Genomic DNA, 22359 nt, shown 5'->3' on the forward strand with positions numbered 1-22359 from the left:
TACAGCTGTATAAGACCCTGGTCAGACCCCACATGGAGTACTGTGCTCCGTTCTGGTCACCTCACTACAGGAAGGATGTGGAAACTATAGAAAGGGCGCAGAGGAGATTTACAAAGATGTTGCCTGGATTGGGGAGCGTGACTTATGAGAATAGATTGAGTGAACTTGGCCTTTCCTCCTTGAAGCAACAAAGGACAAGAGGTGACCTGATAGAGGTGTATAAGATGATGAGAGGCATTGATCATGTGGATAGCCAGGGGCTTTTTCTCAGGGCTGAAATGGCTAACACGAGAGGGCACGGTTTTAAGGTGCTTGGAAGTAGGTACAGAGGAGATGTCAGGGGTAAGTTTTTTTTTACGCAGAGAGTGGTGAGTGTGTGGAATAGGCTGCTGGTGACGGTGGTGGAGGCAGATACAATAGGGTCTTTTAAGAGACTCCTGGATAGGTACATGGAGCTTAGAAAAATAGAGGGCTATGGGTAACTCTAGGCAATTTCTAAAGTAAGTACACGTTCAGCACAGCATTGTGGACCAAAGGGCTTGTATTGTGCTGTAGGTTTTCTATGTTTCTATGTTCTATTCAAATACTTATATATCCGGTCCCTTGGAATGCCTTCCACTAACTTTTCCACATCTACATCAGACTCTCCGGCCTATAACTTTCAGGTTTATACTTAGGGCCTTTTCAAACAACAGAACAACTTTGACTATCCTCTAGTTCTCTAGTACCTCTCCTGTTGCTAAGGATATTTAAAAAAGCTTTGCTAAACCCCGTCAATTTCTGCACTTGTCTCCTGTAGCGTCCGAGGGAACACCTTGTCAGGTCCTGGGGATTTATCCCCCCAATTTGCCTCAAGGTATCAAACACCTCCTCTGTAATCTGTACAGAGTCCATGAAAATGATGCCGCTTTGCCTCACTTCTATAGACTCTGTATCTGTCCTGAGTAAATACAGATGCAAAGAATTCATTTAAGATCTCCTCCATCTGTTTTGGCTCCACACATAGATTACCATTCTGGTCTTCCAGAGGACCAGTTTTGTCCCTTGCAATCCTTTTGCTCTTAACATGTCTGTAGAATCCCTTAGGATTCTCCTTCACCTTGTCTGCTCGAGCATCTTCATGCCATCTTTTATAGAAATATAGAGTCATAGAGAAGTACAGCACAGAAACAGGCCATTCAACCCACCTAGTTCACACTGAAGTCATTTAAACTGCCTACTCCCAATGACCAGTGGATGCTCCCCTGGTGTCATGGATTCTTGATTACCTGACTGGCAGACCACAGTACGTGTGCTTGCAACACTGTGTGTCCGACAGAGTGATCGGCAGCACTGGGGCTCCACAGGGGACTGTCTTGTCTCCCTTTCTCTTCACCATTTACACCTCGGACTTCAACTACCGCACAGAGTCTTGTCATCTTCAGAAGTTTTCGGATGACTCTGCCATAGTTGGATGTATCAGCAAGGGAGATGAGGTCGAGTACAGGGCTACTGTAGGAAACTTTGTCACATGATGTGAGCAGAATTATCTGCAGCTTAATGTGAAAAAGACTAAGGAGCTGGTGGTAGACCTGAGGAGAGCTAAGGTACCAATGACCCCTGTTTTCATCCAGGGGGTCAGTGTGGACATGGTGGAGGATTACAAATACCTGGGGATACGTATTGACAATAAACTGGACTGGTAAGAGGATGCTGTCTAAGTTGCATGCCATCTTGGTCAATGTCTTCCATCCACTACATAATGTACTGGGTGGGCACAGGAGTACATTCAGCCAGAGACTCATTCCTCCAAGATGCAGCACAGAGCATCATAGGAAGTCATTCCTGCCTGTGGACATCAAACTTTACAACTCCTCCCTTGGAGGGTCAGACACACTGTGCTGATAGGCTGGTCCTGGACTTATTTACTGGCATAATTTACATATTACTATTTAACTATTTATGGTTCTATTACTATTTATTATTTATAGTGCAACTGTAACGAAAAACAATTTCCCCCTGGGATCAATAAACTATGACTATGACCTGCACCCAGACCACAGCTCTCCATATCCCTATGCTCTATATACCAATCCAAGCTTCTCTTAAATGTTGAAATTGAGCTCACATGGACCACTTGTGCTAGTAGCTCATTCCACACTCTCACAACCCTCTGAGTGAAGAAGTTTCCCCTCATGTTCCCCTTAAACTTTTCACCTTTCACCCTTAAACCTTGACCTCTGGTTGTAGTCCCACCCAACCTCAGTGGTCCTCAGTCTGTGTGCATTTACTCTATAGTCCCTCATACTTTTATATACCTCTATCAAATTTCCTCTCAATATTCTACATTCAACCTGTAGCCTTCCTGATTTCTTCTTAAGTGTTCTCTTGCATTCTTTTGTACTCCATAACCATCATTTGTTCCTACTTGCCTATCAGCACCTCCTTTTTTCTCTTAACCAGGGCCTCAATATCTCTTGAAAACCAAGGTTCCCGACACTTGTTTTCTTTACCTTTCATTATGATAGGCACATACAAGCTTTGTACTCTCAAAATTTTGTTTTTGAAGGCCTCCAATTTTCCAAGTACACCTTTGCCAGAAAACAGCATGTCCCAATCTACATTTGTCAGATCAATCAATTGGCCTATCTAGAACCTCAATCCATGGACCAGACCTATCTTTTTCCATATTAAATATATTCTCATCCTTAATAATAGACTATTGTTTTACCAATGATTGAATCAAGCCAACTGGCCTATAATTTCCTCTCTTTTGCCTCCTTCCTTCCTCAAAGATTGGAGTGTTATATTTGTGATTTTATAGTCATCTCGAACCATTCCAGAATCTATTGAGTTTTGAAAGATCACTGCTAATACCTCCACAATCTCTTGAGCTATCTCTTTCAGAACCTTGGGTAATCCATCTAGATCAGGTAACTTGTCTACCTTCAGAACTTTCAGCTTCCCAGACTCCTTCTGTTATATATTCATGTATATTTTGACCCTTATGAGTTGCTGTCAAGCTTCCCTGTGAGTTATGTACTAACGTAATATAAGACGGCATTCTAGGTAGATGATTTCCAAGCAAAATGAAGAGCAGCATATTTGTTCCTCACCTCATTGGCTCTCATGCATGTTATTCACAGACACCTGGCTTCCCAGTACCAGAGGTACGAAGAGGTGACAAGTCCAGACGTGATTTATAATGTTTTGTTCCCTTCGACAGAAAGCAAGTCTGTGTGCAATGCTGGCAGTGTACTGATGTGTAATGTGAGTGAGTGAAAAGAAAACTGCCGCAGGAAGTGTGGCGAGTGAAGAATCTGAGGGGAGAGAACGAGAATGGGATGGTTAAGTAAACAAATAAGTGAGGGGGAAAGAGACGTAAGAGTAGTTAACTTTTCTGGAATGTGTGTTTGAAAATGGCAATAATGTTTGGAAGTATGGGGTCGTATGATAAAACAACAGAGCAATCGAGTGCATATACTGAAAGATTTGAAATATTTGTTCTGACAAATCAAATTTCAGATGATATTCACGTTCCAACTTTTCTGATTCTGATGGGTGCAAAAACGTTTTATTTATTACGTAGTCAAGGACCACCTGGTAGGTGATAAGCCTTATGAGGACATAGTTAAAGTCTTAAAGGACCACTATTCACCTAAACCTTTGATTATTGCTGAGAAGTTTAGATTTCACAAAAGGAATCAAGAGGAAGGAGAGTCTATTTCACAGTTTGTGGCAGTGCTAAAGCACTTGAACACAGTGATTTTGGGCAGTCACTGAATGACACATTATATGATAGACTTGTATGTGGTCTGTGTAGTGAAGCAATTTAGAAATGTTTGCTTACAGAAGACAGACTAACATTACAGAAGGCAATTTAGATTAATACATCTATGGAGATGGCAGCTAAAGAAACACAGCTATTAAGCACATCTTCCCAAGTTCATAAAGTTTCTACTGACTTTAAGAATAAGACACCTATTGCCATTCAATGTTAGCACTATTACAAAACTGGGCATTCAGCAAAAGAATGCTGGTATAAGGATTTTGATCGCCGAAGCTGTGGCAAAAAGGGACATATTGAATGTGTTTGTAAAAGTAAAAATATACTGTCAACCAATAACATTGTAATAAAGAAAAATGACTTTTGGAAAAACAAAAAGAACCATGTGAGCAAGATGGAGCATACTGAGGATGGACTGAGTGACTCTCACTCTGTGGTTGAAGAAGTTTTGCATGTTTTGAATTGAAATGAATTGACTTCATTTCTGACATCCTTCACATTCGTGAGAATTAAAAATCTTGGCATTATGTCTCCGTCTAAATGTGCAATGTGCAATCATAGTAATTTATAATAAATAGAACAATCAATGTAACAGCGAAATACACTCAAATCAGCATGAGTTAATCAGTCCGATGGCCTTTTGGAAGAAGCTGTCCCAGAGCCGGTTGGTCCTGGCTTTTATGCTGCAGTACCGTTCCCCGGATGGTAGCAGCTGGAACAGACTGTGGTTGGGGTGACTCAGGTCTCCAATGATCCTTCGAGCCTTTTTTTCATACAGGTCTTTGTAAATGTCCTGAAGTTCACATCTACAGATGTGTTGGGCTGTCCGTACCACTCTCTGCAGAGTCCTGCGATTGAGGGAAGTACAGTTCCCATACCAGGCAGTGATGCAGCCGGTCAGGATGTTCTCAATTGTGCCCCTGTAGAAAGTTCTGAGGATTTGGGGGGCCATACCAAACTTCCTCAACTGTCTGAGGTAAAAGAGGCGCTGTTGTGCCTTTTTCACCAGACAGCTGGTGTGTACAGACCACGTGAGGTCCTCAGTGAATGTGGATGCTGAGGAACTTAAAGCTGTTTACCCTCTCAACCCCAGATCCATTGATGTCAATAGGGGTTAGCCTGTCTCCAGTCCTCCTCTAATCCACAACTAGCTCCTTTGTTTTTGTGACATTGAGGGAGATGTTGTTTTCTTGACACCACAGAGTGGGCACGTGGCCAAGTGGTTAAGGCATTCGACTAGCGACCTGGAGGTCGTGAGTTTGAGCCCCAGTGTGTTGTGTCTTTGAGCAAGACACTTAATCACATAGTGCTCTGCGAGGACACTGGTGCCAAGCTGTATTGGCGCTGCTCTTCCCTCGACAACTTCGGTGTCATGGAGAGGGGAGACTTGCAGCATGCTCCCTGGAGAGTGAAGACTTTCCAGGTGCAGATCCATGGTCTCGCAAGACTAACGGATGCCTTAATTTAAACTGTGTCAGAGAGATGACTTGTTCCCTGTAGGCCATCTCATTATTGTTTGAGATTAGGCCAATCAATATAGTGTTGTCGGCAAATTTAATTAGCAGATTAGAGCTGTGGGTGGCGACAGAGTCATGGGTATTCAGGGAGTAAAGGAGGGGATTTAGTATACAGCCCTGAGGGGCTTCTGTGTTGAGAGTCAGAGGGGTGGAGGTGAGGGAGCCCGCTCTTCCCATCTGCTGGCGATTTGATAGGAAGTCCAGGATCCAGCTGCACAAGGCGGGGTCAAGGCCAAGGTCTCAGCTTTCTGTCGAGCCTGGGTGGAACTATGGTGTTGAATGCTGAACTGTAGTCCAAGAACAGCATTCTCACATAAGCATCCTTCTTCTCCAGATGTGTAAGGATGATATGCAGAGCAGTGGCTATTGCGTCGTCTGTTGATCGGTTGTGTCGGTAGGTGAATTGTAGGGGGTCCAGTTTGGGTGGTAGCAAGCTGCAGATGTAATCCTTGACCAGACTCTCAAAGCATTTGCTTATTATTGAGGTGAGTGCGACAGGATGCCAGTCATTCAGGCATGTTACCTTGGTCTTTTTTGGTCTATGACCCTTTATCAGGTCCTCACCCTTAACCTTCTCTACTCCAAATATAACAGACCTACCCTCATCCACCTCTCCTCTTAACTGAAACACACCACCATTATAATCATTATTGTGAATCTTCTCTACACCCTCTCCGGTGCCTTCACATCCTACTGTATGGCTTCTTCAACGCCCAAATCCATGATTTTCAACACAGGAAAAAATAAAGGCAGCTGGCATACTCAAATAAAAATGCTCAAAAGTTCGCCTCCAGGGCATACATATCATCCTGACCAGGAAATACATTGCCATTGCTTCATTATAAGTGGATCAAACATCTTGGAAATCTCTACTCAGCAGCACAGTGGGAGTACAAGGGCTCCCATCACATATGCAAATACTGTAGTAAAGGATGGGATTTAAATAGTTACTTTGTCGGCAATAGCCACAACTGATGATGGGGATTGAACCCACAACTACTTTATTTAGAAACAAGGATTCTCCCCAACGAACCACAGCTGTATGGAACCCTCTACCAATAAGAACGACAACATGAGCAACATGATGGGAATATAGTAAACACCAATTTCTCTTCAAGTTATATTTTATTCTGCTGGTTGTATATCAGCTAATATTTGAATGAAATAAAAAAGAGTGCAACAGTTCTGCAGAAGAGCACAAAAGCAGAGTGGTAATGCTTCAATCTTATACAAGACTGATAAGAGCTCAGTGAGAATAGTGCGTGCAGTTCTGGTCACCATATACTGTATATGAAAGATGTGATAGTTCTGGAGAGGAGATTCACCAGGGTGTTGCCTAGAATGGAACTCATTAGTCCTGAAGAGAGACTGGAGTATCTTGGTCTGTTTTATTTGCAGGGTCAAGGGTTAAGAAGGGACATGCTCAAGGTATATAAATTATGAGTATAGAGAGAGCAGACTGCCAGGAAATTTTTCATACCAGAGGAGAATAAAATTAAAGGACAGCGATTTAGAATAAGAGGTATAAGAGATTTAGAGGGGGTCTGAAAGGTACCTTTCTCACCAAACAGTGGTGAGTTTTCGAAACTGCCAGAGAGAGTGGTGGAAACTGAGTTCCAAATTATTTGGATCATTGCAGACAGCATTTAAGACGTGTCTACACAAATATTTGAATTGCTAAGGCATGAGGGTGATGGAAGATGGGATTAGTATGGATGGGTGCCAACTCGTCAGTGTAGATGTGCTGGGTCGAATGGCTTGTTTACATGCTGAATAACCCTCTGATTCTAAGATTCATTTTCACTTCCTCAGGAGCATTAACCACAGCAGGAAACCAAGAAGATTTCATAATGGATTAGATGTCCACTGAGTAATAAAGCAGCTTCTTAATATTTTGATGACATGGGTATATGGAGCAGGAATGATTGCTTTTCTGTTAAACCCAATTAATTTCTAGGATATACATATGTGACAGTGGGGATGTACCTCAGACTCTCAATTGATAAACCTGTTTTGATCATGGGTTTTCAAGATGAGGGATGCTATTTCAATAGTATCATGGCATCAGCTGGAGAAATTGTGAATTTTACTGCCATGTTTAGATCTCTGTAGTTAAAGACAGTGCCAATAGACATAAATCTTTCAGAACATAGAATATAGAACCTAAACATTACAGAACAGAACAGGCACTTCGGTCCACAATGTTCTGACCTTCTAAGATCAATCTAACCCTTCCCTCATACATGGCCCTCCATTTTCCCATTATCCACGTGCCTATCTTTTAAGCCCAGCGTATATAAAATGATGTAAATATATACTTATTTCATTGACTACATTACTTTCTCTGCAGAAAACACAAGTTTTGAATTTGATTTTCTTGGCATCTACACATAAAAGCCCATTGCTGTACCAAAAGCCTCTAATATATCATTTATTTCAAATGAATATGAAGTGAATTTTCTGTTATAAAGTAAAAATAATAAAATGTAAAAATCTTTGGAAATAAATGTAACAAGCACATTGAGAAATAAACAGTACTCTATACTAAGGTGGTATATTAATGAAATATATAGGTATATCAATGTGTTACACTTTTAGCAAAGCTTCATTCTCTGCAAAGTGAGTTCCAAATCATGAGCATCATTGCAGGCAGCCCATAAGTATTTAATCTAGGAATGGTTAATGGTGGAGATGGAAATCACAATACAAACACTGCTGAGGTCCTATGGGTTACACTTGAAACCTGATGAGACCAATTGATAAGAGATCTGGGAAGAGCATGCAAACTCAAGGCTGGTTAAAAGTTCATGCCATGGGGAGAATAAATATAAAACAGCAGGACAATGAAAAATTTTTATAATTAACATTGTAAAATCCAATAATTACTATTGTAACATGTTCCTTGGCAAATGCTTTCTGGCTAAAGATGGTTCAATCTGAAAAACTATGAAAGATTCAGCAAAAATAAATCTTCCTAAGGAATACTTGTTAATGTAGGTTCTACATTTTTGAGTGATAGAAACATTTGTAATTTGTGATCAAAGTCAATGGGTCTATCTTTGGGTTCTTTGTACTTTCTAGTCATCTTTGATCCAAGGTAGCTGATGAGTCCACAGTGTTCTTCATATTGCTCCAACTTCTTTTTGTATTTCTTTCTCACATAGTCATAGCTTTTTGGGTTGTATGCTGAAAATATAAATATTTAAAGTGATTTCTCTCCCTAAAATAAACACCAACTAGTTTCATTAAATGCACATCTGGTTTAAAGTCACGATTTTGAACCATAACAGGAATTTTGTTTTTGAACTTAAGCTAAATAATTTTAACATATTTATTTAAAAAATAGACATGTAGAAATAGAAATCTGTTGTACCTTTAAAAATGGGCCTGTCATGGCTCACACAAACCATAATTTACATTTGACATGTCTGGCTGAAGATCTACTGATGTTAGAAAATGATTTTAGCATTCGTAAGACTGTTCTTCCATACAGGGATATTTCATGACATTAAGCAATAGAACAAGAAATACTGCTATCAGTAGTAGTCAGAAGCTACTGCCTAGATATTACAGGGCTGTTCTCATAGAACCCTAGACCAAGATGAAGGCTCTCAGCTTCAAATTCCCTTCCTTAGATAGTGCCTGACTTGCTGAGTTCTTCTAGCATTTTCTGATTGTAAGGTGGCACTTAATTGCCCATCCCTAGCGGCTTTGAAAAGGTGGTGATGAATTGCCTTCTTGACCTGCTGCAGTTCTTGAGGTGTGGGTATGGCCATAATACTGTTAAGAGTCAGAATTCCAGGATTTTGTCCCCATGACAGTAAAGGTTAGGATAGTGGTTCCAAGTTAGGATAGTGGTTAGTTGGAGGGTAGCTTCCAGGTGATGGTGTTCCAAGATTTTGCTGCCCTTGTCCTTCCATCTGGCTGCTAGAAGTTGTGGGTTTGGAAGGTGCTGTTTAAGGAACCTTGGTAAGTTACTGCAGTGCATCCTATAGATGGTACAATCTGCTGCTACTGTGCGCTGGTGGTGAAGGGAGAAAATAGTTGTGCATAAAGTGCTTTTCAAGTAGACAGCTATGTCTCATATAGTGTCAATTTCCTGAGTGTTTATTGAAGCTGCACCCTTCAGGCAAGTGGAGACTACTCCATGACACTCATCATGAAAGTAAATAAACTCAGACATTTCCCCATCAAAACATTTTTGTTATAATTAACATTTAAATACCTATGAAAGTATTTTTAATAACAAATGACTGGTTGACTAAATTGACAAATTAATATACTTTCAATAAACAAGCAGAATAGAGATAATAAATTTCAAGTTGGAAAGTGGGGGTTTTGCCCCAATTTCATCGTCATGAATTTGAGTTATTATTATAAAAAAAGAGTTTGGTAATTGTAAGGAACAACAGATTGGACTGATTCCCTGTACCAATGAATTCTCACCAGAATGAGTTACTGTCAAAACCATTTAGAGTTCAGGAAAATGGTACAGTTGAGAGGGAACTCCAAACAGGGTAATCACTTGTACAGCACAAACAGAGATCTTCTTGATTTTCACTCTATCCAAATGGGTCAAGCCAAACTTAGAAAATATATGGGAGATACAAATTCCTATAGAAGCAGTAGGAGATGCTGGTGAAGTGCGGTGAAGTGCAGTGAAGTGGGTACGATGGATGGGGATTGGGGGATGAAATTATATCTTTTATCGAATAGGATACCCTAATAGGGATCTCAGGAATGCTAAACTAGGTCCCACTTTGCCCAGCAATGTTTGAGTAGGAGAACTTTATGGGGAATGGTTCTGTGTGCCATGGGTAAGATTTCTGATTTAGGAATGTCAGATCAATCATATAGTATGGTTCAAATGTCACTGAAGTCCAATTGAATTCCCAGAGTGATGTAGAACAACCAGAAGTAGTAGGTATTAGATTTCAAAGAAGCATTATGTGCTTGGATTTCTGGGCACATCAAGAACAGGTGTAAGGCTTTTCCTATCTTAAATTGAAGACTGCCTAAAAGAAAGAATTTAAATCAATAATCTTTTTAGATTGCTGTAGAAACTAATTTTCTTAAGCTCTACCAACACCAAAATCTCTCTTTAGTATAGTTTTCTGGTTGTTACTTGACCACGACAATCATGATAAATAAACTATAATTACACATCAGTATTTCTCCATATTTCTTGGATTGGTGTACAAGGTTCACTGGTACAGAGTATAGCATTTGTATAAGATGGGCTCTCATCAGCATTATCTTACTTAAAAGCTCTATAACTTATGAACAAGTTGCTGGACAGTTAGACATTTCTTGTCTTAGAATGAGATAGCTTAGGAGTATGAAACTACCAAAAATCACTTTTAAGATAAATTTAGCAATTTAAAATATTAATGTTTTCTCTTGAACTATGCAGAGATTCTAACATATAAATATATAATGATATCCATTACCTTTAAGGTGATATGAAATATAGAGAAGTGCAGACTTCCTCACACTTAAGAAAGGATATTTTGGCTTCAGACAGCCCACAGCTGTTAATGCTTTAATTATTGATACTGCTGCTCCCTACAAAATAACAGTCTTCAGAATCAGAATTAGGTTTACTATCACCAGCATATGCATGAAATTTGTTGTCTTTGCTGCAGTAGCAGCAAATTGCAATACATAATAATAGAGGAAAAAGATATATAATTTATTAAAAATAACCAGATTATGGTTTGTGTAGATCAATCATATAGCATGTTCCCCCCATCAGTTAAACTTAAGCATTATGTCTTAAGAAGCTATAGAAATTATTATAACCAACAAATATTATATACAGTGAAACAGTCACCAAGCACTGAATTAGACCTAATAGTTGATTAAAATATAAGGGAAAATATTTTTACACATTGATCTTAAGTCTGATAATCCAGTTGTTCAGAATTCTTAAAAACATACCCAAGCACTGGGTTCCCTGTTCTCTTTAACATACTGTGGCTCTGGTTGCTATCTTCCTTTCATGCACGGTGGCCCCAGTTCCTCCATTTCTTTGAAACATACTGGGATCCAGTTACTGTGCTCCCTTTAAATTTACCAGGGCTCTGTCTACCACTTTCTCTATAAACTGACATGGGTCTCTTTTACCTGGTCCACTAGAAAGATTATTACACTATTGTGTAGTATCTAGGAAAAGCAAATTTACTTTAATATTGTTTAATTAACATAGCAGTTTTATCATACAAAAATCCATATTGAGAGAAAGATTGGTCTCTGAGGTAGGGTTTAAAGAGGACCTTGGAAAATTAAGAAATGTATTAATGTAGTGTATGAATTCTAGAATTTAAGAGGATAGAAAGGTAGCAGTAGTAAGAGGAAAAATTTGGGAAATATGAGACACCTTGGGGAGTTACAAGTTACAAAGATAGCAACAGTCAAAGTAATGAAGGGAATTGAGCATTAAGGACAAGGTGGCCTTTTGAACTTGGGGTTTGTAATTTCAATACGTTACATTTCACAACTGTGAATAAGAAGAAATTGCTACCAATACCACATCTAAACATGAACAGTGATGGACATTAAACAGTTAACAGGAGGAGGCAAGACCCAACATATGAGGACTAAAGACAAAGCTGAAGCTCCTCAAACATGTTAAACCAGAGGCACTAAATGCTGATCCCTCTCAGCTTCCTCCTGGGACTCTGACCCACGCCGTAGGCAGTCTTCAGCCAAGTAGATTTTAATTACCCCAATATAAACTGGGATGGTAATAGTGTTAAGGGGAAAGAGAATACTTCATGAAATGTATCTGGGATAATTTTGTACAGTATGTTTTTGGTCCAAAAAGGAAGGAAGCATTACTAGATCTGATTTAATGGAATGTTTTGGTAAGAGATTATTTATGAGATAGTGATCAAATCGTTATAAGATTTAGATAGACTAATCGTAGCAATGCTAATTTCAATGGCATAAAACTGGATCTGAAAAATGAAATGAAAAACTGGCAATGACAAATGTAACAGAGCAATGGGCTGCCTTTGAGGAAGAAATTGTTTAATGAGGTACATTCCCGTGAGGAACATTGGAAGAACATACAATTCAGAGCTCCATGGTGATGAAAGAGTACAGAGAAAGATAAACCAAAAGACTCTTATGGTAAGTGTCATATTGTGTGTACAAAGGAGAACCAGACTGAGAATCAGAGGAGGTGTCATAAATGGAAGACAAAGAAAGCTTGTGAGAAAAGACTGAGAAAAGTGAGAACTGCTAACATAAATGGGAATTCAAAATGTTCTTCCAGAATATAAAGAGTAATACATGGAGATGTAGAGCCTTCTAAGGATAAAACTGGCAAACTGGACATGAATTCTGAGGACACTGAATGAGTGTATCTATCTTCACCTGAGAAAAAGATACTTCAAACTAGTGAAGGAGGAGGCAGTTGAGGCCAAGCGGTATAGTAGGCAGAGCTGCTGCCTGACAATTCTAGTGACCCAGGTTCAAGCCTGATCTCCAGTGCTATCACTGTGGAGTTTGTACATTCTCCCTGTGACTGCTTGGGTTCCCTTCAGGTACTCCTGCTTCCTCCACATCCCAGAGTAGTGTGGCTGCAGAGGCAATTTACCATGGCAAATGTCTTGGTGATTGTTAGAATCTGGGGAGAGATGAGTGGAGAGCAGAGAGAATGCAATGGAATTAGTGTATGGTTATTGTAAATAGATGCTTGCATGGCAGTGTGGTGGTAGTGGATGGACATTAGAAAGTGTTTTAAGGTGCGGAGAAAGGGAGGGGTGGAGTAAATAATAGGCAGGATAGACACAGGAGAGCCAGTGGACATTAACATGGATTTTCAGAAGGCCTTTGACAAGATGCTGCACATGAGGCTGCCCTTGGTATTACAGGAAGGACACTAGCATCGATAGAAGATTGGCTGACTAGCAGGAAACTAAGACAGGGAATAAAGGGGGCTTTTTCCGGTTGACTGCCAGTGATTCATGGTGCTCTGCCAGTTTTGGTGTTGGGACTGCTTCTTTTCACATTTGTATATCAGTGATTTGCATGATGGAATTGATGATTTTGTGGCCAAGTTTGAGGATGATATGAAGACAGGTAAAGGGACAGGTAGTGTTGAGGAAGCAGGAGCTCTGCAGAGGACAAAGACAGATTAGGAGAATAAGCAGGTGGAATATAGTGCGGCGAGCTACGGCCATGCACTTTGGTAGAAGGAATAAAGGTGTAGACTATTTTGTAAATGGGGAGAAAATTCAGAAAACAGAAGTGCAAAGAGACTTGGGAATTCTCATTTAGAATTCGCTAAAGGTTAACATGCAGGCTGAATTGGTGGTAAGGAATGCAAATGCAATATTAATATTCATTTCAACAGAGAGAAGGCTCCGTCATTCTTGATTGACCATGGATGTTGTGTCCTAGCTGTCTAGATACACAAACCTGGCCAGTACAATATGGAGTGCAAGCTCATTTCAACAGGACAAAAATATAAAAATAAGGATGTAATGCTGAGGCTTTATAAGGTATTGGTCAGACCACACTTGGAGTATTAAGCAGTTTCCGCCCTCATATCCAGAAAAGGATGTGATGGTATTGGAGAGGGTCCAGAGGAGGCACATGAGAATGAAAGGGTTAATGTATGAGAAGTGTTTGTGCACTCCATGGTACAATCCCATAGCTTCATCTTTGATCTACAGAAAGTCAGTGAAGCTGAAGGAGAAGTTGTTCAATGAGGACAACCAGGTGAAAGAGTGTACTGGTGGGAAAGGAGGGCAAAGAGCCTTTAGAATATCGGCATGCAGAGGCCATCTCTGGTGAAGACAAGCCATTGGGGTGCAGGAAGCTGGAAAGTGTTAAAGTGGCAGAGAGCATCAAAGGTGTCACAGATGTGACAATGGAAAAGAACTGGTCAAGGGGAGAAAGAATCAAACCATGTAACCAAGAATAGGAAAATGGATTCAAGGTTGCAGGCTTTTGTGTATTTGCATCAGTTCAAGAAGTTTATAAGGAAATTGCTGCCATTAAGCCAGGTAGGTTTAAATTATTAGCAATTAAAGTCATAGGATCGCAAGAAAGAGGATAAGATACAACTAAGTGTTGCTACATGCACATAAGTTTGCATCACTCATCTGAGAATGTTGTAAATGCTCTTACTTGTTCCATATATCCAAGTATTGGAAGTGAAGTGAGAGCTACCATATCTTTTACTGGTGGAAGTTTACTCGGGAGCTTCAGATCGCAGTACTTCTCGGGATGTCTGAAAATGATTTAAACATATGTAATTTATACTTAGAAGCTGTGTTTAAGGCAACAAAGCATTATTTTTTTTGACCAGAACTTCCCATTTCCGTGAGATAAATTGGCTGGGTTAGATCAAAAAACACATTGCAATTCCATTTTGTTAGTGTGTCGGCAACTTTTTCCAGGTTATGCTGTTGAAGATCTGTAATTCTTTATCCAAGTCATTCAGGTCTTATTACAAGCTTACCTCCTAGCATTAAGGAATGATGCCCACCTATAAAATTTGGTATGTCCCTATTGACCCTTGCTATTTTTTATAAATGCACCATATAAAGAATCCTATCCAGATACATCATTGTTACGATACACACCAGACCGTGCCAGCTTCTGGGGTTTAGATGCTCCGATTCTCTGGAATATGGATAGCTGGCATGGCCCCGTTAAAGACTCTGGTCTGCCCCGCTATTTGGCGGCCATATTTCGGTGCCAGGGTTTTAAAATTTAAAGAGCACCTGAAATGAGGTTCAGTGCTCAATTGCCAGCTCTACTTTGGATTCTCATCTAGCATCAAGTTTAGAACCCTGTTCTCATTTCGGTCTCGTATTATGTCTCGATTCTCGTCTCAGATACTTCAACACTTGGGTCCTAACCTTCCTCGCCTAGGTCTCTTATCACACATCACAGCTTGGTATAGCAACTGCTCTGCCCAAGACCCCAAGAAATTGCAGAGAGTTGTGTACACAGGTTAGTCTATCACAAAAATCAACCATCCCTCCATTAACTCTACATTTACTGCTGCCTTGGGAAGGAGCCCAACACAATCAAAAACCCCTCCCACCCCAAACATTCCCTCTTCTTCCCCCTCCCATTGGGCAGAAGGTACAAAGCTTTTCATTGTATCTCGGTATACAGTATATGACAACAATAAATCAACTGCCAATTAAAATGCCACAAGAAAAGCAGATCTGGATGCCTATATTTCTCCTATCAATTTCCAATTAAACAGCACCTTCTCACTATTAACATGCTAATGTGGAACTATGATTAAATAGCATGGCTTAAAAGAAGATAGGAAATGAAGATTTTATACCTGTAGCTATAAGGTATTTAGGCAAGACAATAACAGAACTGAAGTTTTGATATTGAGAAAAACACAAATTGTATCACTGAAGCATTCAGCTCACCATCCAGTGTTGGAGCCAGTAACCCTCATCTGCTCCCACACTAATGTGACCTGGATGTGAATGGTTGAGTAAACTAAACCACTGTACTGGGGAGGCAGTCAGTGAACCATAGTGTGGCCTTAGCAGTGACTAAAGCTCAGGTAGTGCACCACTATTGCCCAGTCCTCAGTTGGGAGTTGGAACTATGCCCAATCAGTGCGCAGGAACATGAGAAAAAGTGGTGATTTTATTTAGGTCCGTGGCTGAACATTAAAAAAGGCAGTACTTTGTGGCAGTTTTCGGAGTTGGATTGTGCTCAATCAGTGAGCAGGATTCACTAGAAAGGGCGAATAGAAATAAGGCAGGGTAAGTGAACAGCCATTATAGGAGCGGGCCAGTGTTGGAGAGCCTTTGGCTCATCAGACTTCGGCGAGATAAGTATCTAGTAAGTTTCTCTTCTTCTTTATTCTTCATTCCTCATCTGTTAGGGCACAGTTAGTGCAGTAAGAATGGCTCCAGGGGCTGTGTTTTGTTCTTGTGTGAGACGTGGGAATTCTGGGAGACCTCCAGCCTCCCGGATCACCACACTTGCACCAGGTACACTGAGCTGCAGCTCCTCAGAGAATGTGTTAAGGAAATGGAGCTGCAGCTCGATGAACGGGAGATTGAGGAAGTGATAGATAGGAGCTAGGTTGCAGGAGACAGGTACTGGGTGACTGTCAGGAGAAGAAAGGGAAATGGGCAGCCAATGCAGAGTATCCTTGTGCAATTCCCCTCAATAATGAGTATACAACATTGGATATTGTTGAGGGGGATGACCTACCGGGGGGAGCTGCTTCAACCGGGTCTCTGGCATTGAATCTGACACTGTGGCTCAGAAGAGAAGAGAGATGAAGAGGACTGCAGCAGTGACAGGAGATTCCATAGTCAGAGGAGTAGAGGTGGGATTCTGTGGATGCAATAGAGGCAGCCAGATGATATGTTGCCTCCCAGGTGCCAGGATCAGGGATGTCTTGGATTGTGTCCATGGCATTCTAAAAGGAGAGGGTGAGCAGTCAGAAGTCTTGGTGCATATTGGCACCATTGATATAGGTAGGAAAGGTGAGGAGATTCTGAAGAGAGATTTTAGGGAGCTAGGTAGAAAGTTGAAAAGCAGGACCTCTAGATTAGTAATCTCTGGGTTGCTGTTTGTGCCATGCACCAGTGAGGGTAAGAACAGGATGATTTGGTAGATGAATGCGTGGCTGAGGAACAAATTCAGGGTGCAGGGGTTCAGATTTCTGGATCATTGGGATCTCTTCTGGGCAAGGTACAACCTGTACAAAAAGAATAGGTTACACCTGAACTCAAGGGGGACCAATATCCTTGAGGGCAGGTTTGCTATAGTTGTTCAGATGGGTTTAAACTAATTTGGCAGAGGAATGAGAAATGGAGTAATAGGGCTGACAATGAGGTAGTTGGTTTACAGAGGCAGTGTGTAGTGAGACTGTTAGCAAGGACAGACTGATGATAGGGCAAAACTGCAGTTGATGGGATGAATTGCAATGTAAAAGGAGACAAAATTAGAAAGGGTGATGAATACAGGACATAGCATATGCAGCATACAGAATAAGGTAAATGAACTTGTAGCTGAGTTACTGATTGGCATGTATGACATTATATCACTAAATCGTGGCTTAAAGAAGATTGTAGCTAGCAGCTTAACGTCCAAGGATACACATTGTATTGAAGGGACAGGTAGGTAGGCAGAGGCGGTGGGGTGGCTTTGTTGGTAAAAACTGAAATCAAATCATTAGAAAGAGGTGGCAGAGGGTCAGGAAATGTAAAATCATTGTGGGTAGGGCTAAGAATCTGCAAGGGTAAAAAGATCCTTATGGGAGCTATTTGCAGACCTCTGAACAGTAGTAATGATGTGGTCCACAAATAACATAGTGAGATAGAAAATGCATATCAAAAGGGCAATGTTACAACAGTCATGGGGGATTTTAATATGCAGGTAGATTGGGAAAATCAGGTTGGTGTTGGATCCCAAGAGGGGGGATTTGTCGAATGCTTATGAGATGGCTTATTAGACAGCTCATGATAGAGCCCACTCAAGATCAGCTATTCTGGATTGGGTTTTGTACAATGAACTGGAATTGATTACAGAGCTTAAGGTAGAGGAACCCTGAGGGACCAGTGATCATAATATGATAGAATTCACCCTGCATTTTGAGAGGGAGAAGCTAATGTTTTATGTATCAGTATTACAGTTGTGTAAAGGGAATTGCAGAGACATGAGAGAAGAGCTGGCCATAATTGATTGGAAGGGACCATCAGCAGCGATGATGGCAGAGCAGCAAGGGCTGGAGTTTCTGGGAGCAACTTGGAAGGCACAGGATAGATACATCCCAAAGAAGAAGTATTCTGAAGGCAGGATGACACAACCACGTCTGATGAGAAGTCAAAGCCAACATAAAAGCCAAAGAGAGGTCATATAATAAAGCAAAATTTAGTGAGAAATTAGAGAATTGGGAAGCTTTTAAAAACCAACAGAAGGCAACTTAAAAAGTCATAAAGGAGGAAAAGATTCAATACAAAGGTAAGCTAGCCAATAATATTAAAGAGGATACCAAAAGTTTCTTCAGATACGTAAAGTGTAAAAGAAACAGCGAGAGTAGATATCGGACCGCCTCTCAGAAGGTCTTTGACAAGGTACCACAAATTAAGTTAAGAGCCCATGGTATTACAGGAAAGATATGAATATGGATAGAACAGTGGCTGATTGGCAGGAGGCAAAGAGTGGGAATAAAGGGAGCCTTTTCTGGTTGGCTGTCAATGACTAATGGTGTTCCACAGGGGTCTGATTCTTTTTACATTATATGTCAATGATTTGGATGATGGAATTAATGGCTTTGTGGCCAAGTTTGTGGATAATACAAAACTAGGTGGAGGGGCAGGTAGTTTTGAGGAAGCAGACAGGCTAATAGAAGGACTTAGATTAGGAGAATGGGCAAAGAAGTGGCAGATAGAATACAGTGTCAGGAAGTATATGGTCATGCACTTTGGTAAAAAAAAAAGGTGTAGACTGTTTTCTAAATGGAGAGAAAATTCAAAAACCTGAGGTGCAAAGGGACTTGGGAATCCTCGTGCAGGGTTCCCTAAAGGTTAATTTGAAGTTTGAGTCAGTGGTGAGGAAGGCAAATGCAATGTTAGCATTCATTTCAAGAAGACTAGAATATAAAAGCAAGAATGTAATGTTGGGGCTTCAAAAGGCATTGATGAGGCCTCATTTGGAGTATTATGAGCAGTTTTGGGGTCTTTATCTAAAAAAGGATGTGCTGACAATGGAGAAGGTTCAAAGGAGGCCCATTAAATTATTCCAGGGTTGAAAGACTTATCATTTGAGGAGCACTTGATAGCTCTGGTGTGTACTCACTGGAATTCAGAAGTTGGGGGGGAGGGGTGGAATCTCATTGAAACCTATTGAATGTTGAAAGGCCTTGATGGAGAGGATGTTTCCTGTGGTGGGGGAGTCTGAGACCAGAAGACACAGCCTCAGAATAGAGGAGTATCCATATAGAACGATATTGAGGAGGAAGTTTTTTAGCCAGAGAGTGGTGAATCTGTGGAATTTGTTGCCTACAGGCAGCTGTGGAGGCCAAGTCATTGGGTATATTTAAGGAAGAGGTTGATAAGATTCTTGATTAGTCAGGGCATGAAGGAATGTGGGGAGATTAGAGCTGAGAGGTAGAGGGAGATGAAATGGCAGAGCAGACTTGATGGGCCTAATGGCCTAATTCTGCTCCAACATCTTATGGTATAAAATGGCTCATCTAAATGAAAATGATGTTTATGAAACTTAACTTTTCCTTCTGTTTACAGGTTCAGGAAATCACACTCATACGAATGAGGATAATGTTCCCACATCCAACCTGCCAGATGTAGGATCAGAGGGATACATTTCTTGCTTCTGTCACTCACTCAGAGACTTATTTCAGATCCATAAGAGTCCAAGACCTAATTAGCTGGAAGTGGTGGAATGCTAGTTGTTTTCTTCGGGAACTGCCAGCCACAGTCAGCCTGATATAGCCAAGGGGGGGCAACAACACACAAACAGTGGAAAGAATATTGAAGAGAAATTCCATTTCTAGTTGATAGAAAGTTGTAAAAATTAGAAATATTCAGTTACTCTCCAAGTATATATATTCCAATAGTAATGGGGAATGAAAAGGAATTTCTAAAACATGCTGAAGTGTTTCCTTTTCCAGAAAATAAGAGAGCATTTGGGGAACAATTACACTGTCAGAGTCGGCACTGGTGGCACAGTAACTGGTGCTGCTACCACGCAGCTCCTGACTATTCTCAACAGCTCCTGATATTCAAGACTAATCTCGACTATCTCAGTTTGGAATCTCTACATTCTCCTTGTGACAAGCATGGGTTCCCTTGGGTACTCTGGTTTTCTTCCACATTCCAATGACGTAGTGGTAGGTTCATTGTAAATGATCTCTAAGTGTAGATAAGTGGCAAAAAGAATCAAAAGGGAGTTGACAGGCATGTGAGATGTAATAATTTGCAAAGCCACAAGGAAATAAGGAAAGAGGAAATGGGAAGATTACTCTGATTAGACCAGATTGGCTTAAAGACTATTTACTTTGTGTTGCAAGTAAACATTCTTAGAACAGTTATGGAAAGAGGTGTAGTAAAAAGAATTGTAAAAAATATTTCAGTGGAAAGAGTAAACACGAGGAATTCTGCAAATGCTGGAAATTCAAGCAACACACATCAAATTTGCTGGTGAACGCAGTAGGCCAGGCAGCATCTCTAGGAAGAGGTACAGTCGACGTTTCGGGACGAGTCCTGACGAAGGGTCTCGACCCAAAACATCGACTGTACCTCTTCCTAGAGATGCTGCCTGGCCTGCTGCGTTCACCAGCAAATTTGATGTGTGTTGCTTCAGTGGAAAGAGTTGTGGATTTGGTGGATGAGAAAAATTGGGTGAGAATAGTGCAAAACCATCAAAATAATTAAGGTTCAAAGGTACACATTCCCTTGAATATTCATCAACATTCTGCACAAAAATGCATTAAAATTCCAATTTTAAAGTGAGTCAGAAATTCCCCAGTGGGTGTTTACAAATAACATATAAAGTGGGGTTATGTGGAGAACTTTGCCACTTTGGCACATGGCCATGAGAGCTTGATATTCTGCTGTGCATGATAGCCAAAGCATTATGTAAAAGAAAACAAGCAAATGCTGGCCATGGTTCTAGGTGTTGCCTCCAGATCTTCAACCATGGCAAACTAAGAGATACAATGTAGGAGAAAAGATTATAGAAAGGGAAAAGAAAATTTGTGGGGGATAATTACTGGGGGTGTGATCTAAAGGTGGTACAGAAGATTACATGGGACTTGTAAGATAATGGGTACAGTGAACCCATTAGGAGAAGTGGGAAGGCGAGAAGATGCCATTGAATAGGAGACTAACAGTGAAGGTACTGATCAGTCATGGGAATGAGATGGAGAAGGATGTACTGAAGAGAAACTCCAAGTTGAGAATGTTATCACAGACAAAGGGGATCAATGGGATCATGGGAAAGAAGAGGAGACAGATAGAAAATCTTGGAAGGTTAGGAAGATCCAAGGGTTCATAGAATCCATAGGAAGGAGTGGAGGGCAATCACTGGAAGAGAGAGTGAATATTATGGAATAGAACCATCAATCTGCAGGAAAACAGGAGCTTGTTTTAATGAAGATGCATAGCCTTAGAGGCACCTTGATTTCATCACTGCCTGTTTCTTCAAAAAAACGCAGAATAGCTTTAATCCCATAGTTAAGGTATGCTTCTGCAGTCAATCTCCATGATATTTATAAATTGCATATATTTAGTTAGAAAATTATGCAAGTTTGATCAGTTGCATTGTATACCAAAACTTTGTTGTATTTGTCCAGCATTTGTTCAGAAAAACTGCTTTAATTTGAAGCTTTGACAATGCTTTGCAATTATGCAGCTGCACAAGTGTGTAAGGCATTCCAAAATATACAGTGAAATTTCAACCCCTATAAAAAAGATTTCAGAGCTTGATAATTAGAATATTATTTAGAAACACTTACCGCATAAATTTATTAAGGTGTTTCTCATCCTGAAAAAGATATAACTTCTTTCTGTATTCAACAGCATAATCAATGTTTCCAGGTATCAAAGCTTCATACCTGCCAAGAACCAAAACAGCAACATGGAATATTCCTCTGTCAACAAATTTAATTCTACATCAGATATATTTTGTAAACTGTTCAGAAGTTGATTTACTTCTCCATCCCATCCAGAAATGTAACTGGACAGTAGCCCTGCAATTCTGCATGCTTAGGAAACCTGGCCTTCACTCCAGCTGCAGTAAGCCTTATTGGTAACATATCAGGTGGTGGCAGAGTCGCAGTAGCTAGTGGAGATACAAACGTCTCTGGGTTCTCCAAGAATATCTGAAACAAATGAACAAAATTGTCAACACACGCAAAATGCTTGAAGAATTCAACAAGTCAGGCAGCATCTACGGAGAGGATTAATTAGTTGATGTTTCAGGCTGGGACCCTTCATCCTTGCACAATATTTTATTTTTAATCCTTTAATAAGATTGAAAAAAAAGTGTGATAGTCATCACAATTTTCCCAAAAATGTTAGACAAAGGTATCATTAAAACTATAAG

General features: G+C 40.4%; 1 protein-coding gene across 5 annotated transcripts in view; it reads right to left on the minus strand.

Moving 5' to 3' along the window:
* Window positions 1-6436: 6436 nt before the first annotated feature.
* The window catches only part of ak9 (adenylate kinase 9), a 168314-nt gene continuing 152391 nt past the window's right edge, over window positions 6437-22359 (minus strand). For all 5 annotated transcript variants that reach the window (XM_072246344.1, XM_072246331.1, XM_072246340.1 and 2 more), the window contains 5 exons: window positions 21966-22135; window positions 21770-21868; window positions 14425-14527; window positions 10734-10848; window positions 6437-8469 (listed from right to left, as the gene is read on the minus strand). In XM_072246344.1, coding sequence (XP_072102445.1) covers window positions 8258-8469; window positions 10734-10848; window positions 14425-14527; window positions 21770-21868; window positions 21966-22135 — 699 coding nt within the window. In that variant the 3' untranslated portion in view covers window positions 6437-8257. The remainder of the gene's footprint in view (window positions 8470-10733; window positions 10849-14424; window positions 14528-21769; window positions 21869-21965; window positions 22136-22359) is intronic.

This window comes from Mobula birostris, chromosome 2 (assembly GCF_030028105.1).
Source record: "Mobula birostris isolate sMobBir1 chromosome 2, sMobBir1.hap1, whole genome shotgun sequence".
Taxonomy (NCBI): domain Eukaryota; kingdom Metazoa; phylum Chordata; class Chondrichthyes; order Myliobatiformes; family Myliobatidae; genus Mobula; species Mobula birostris.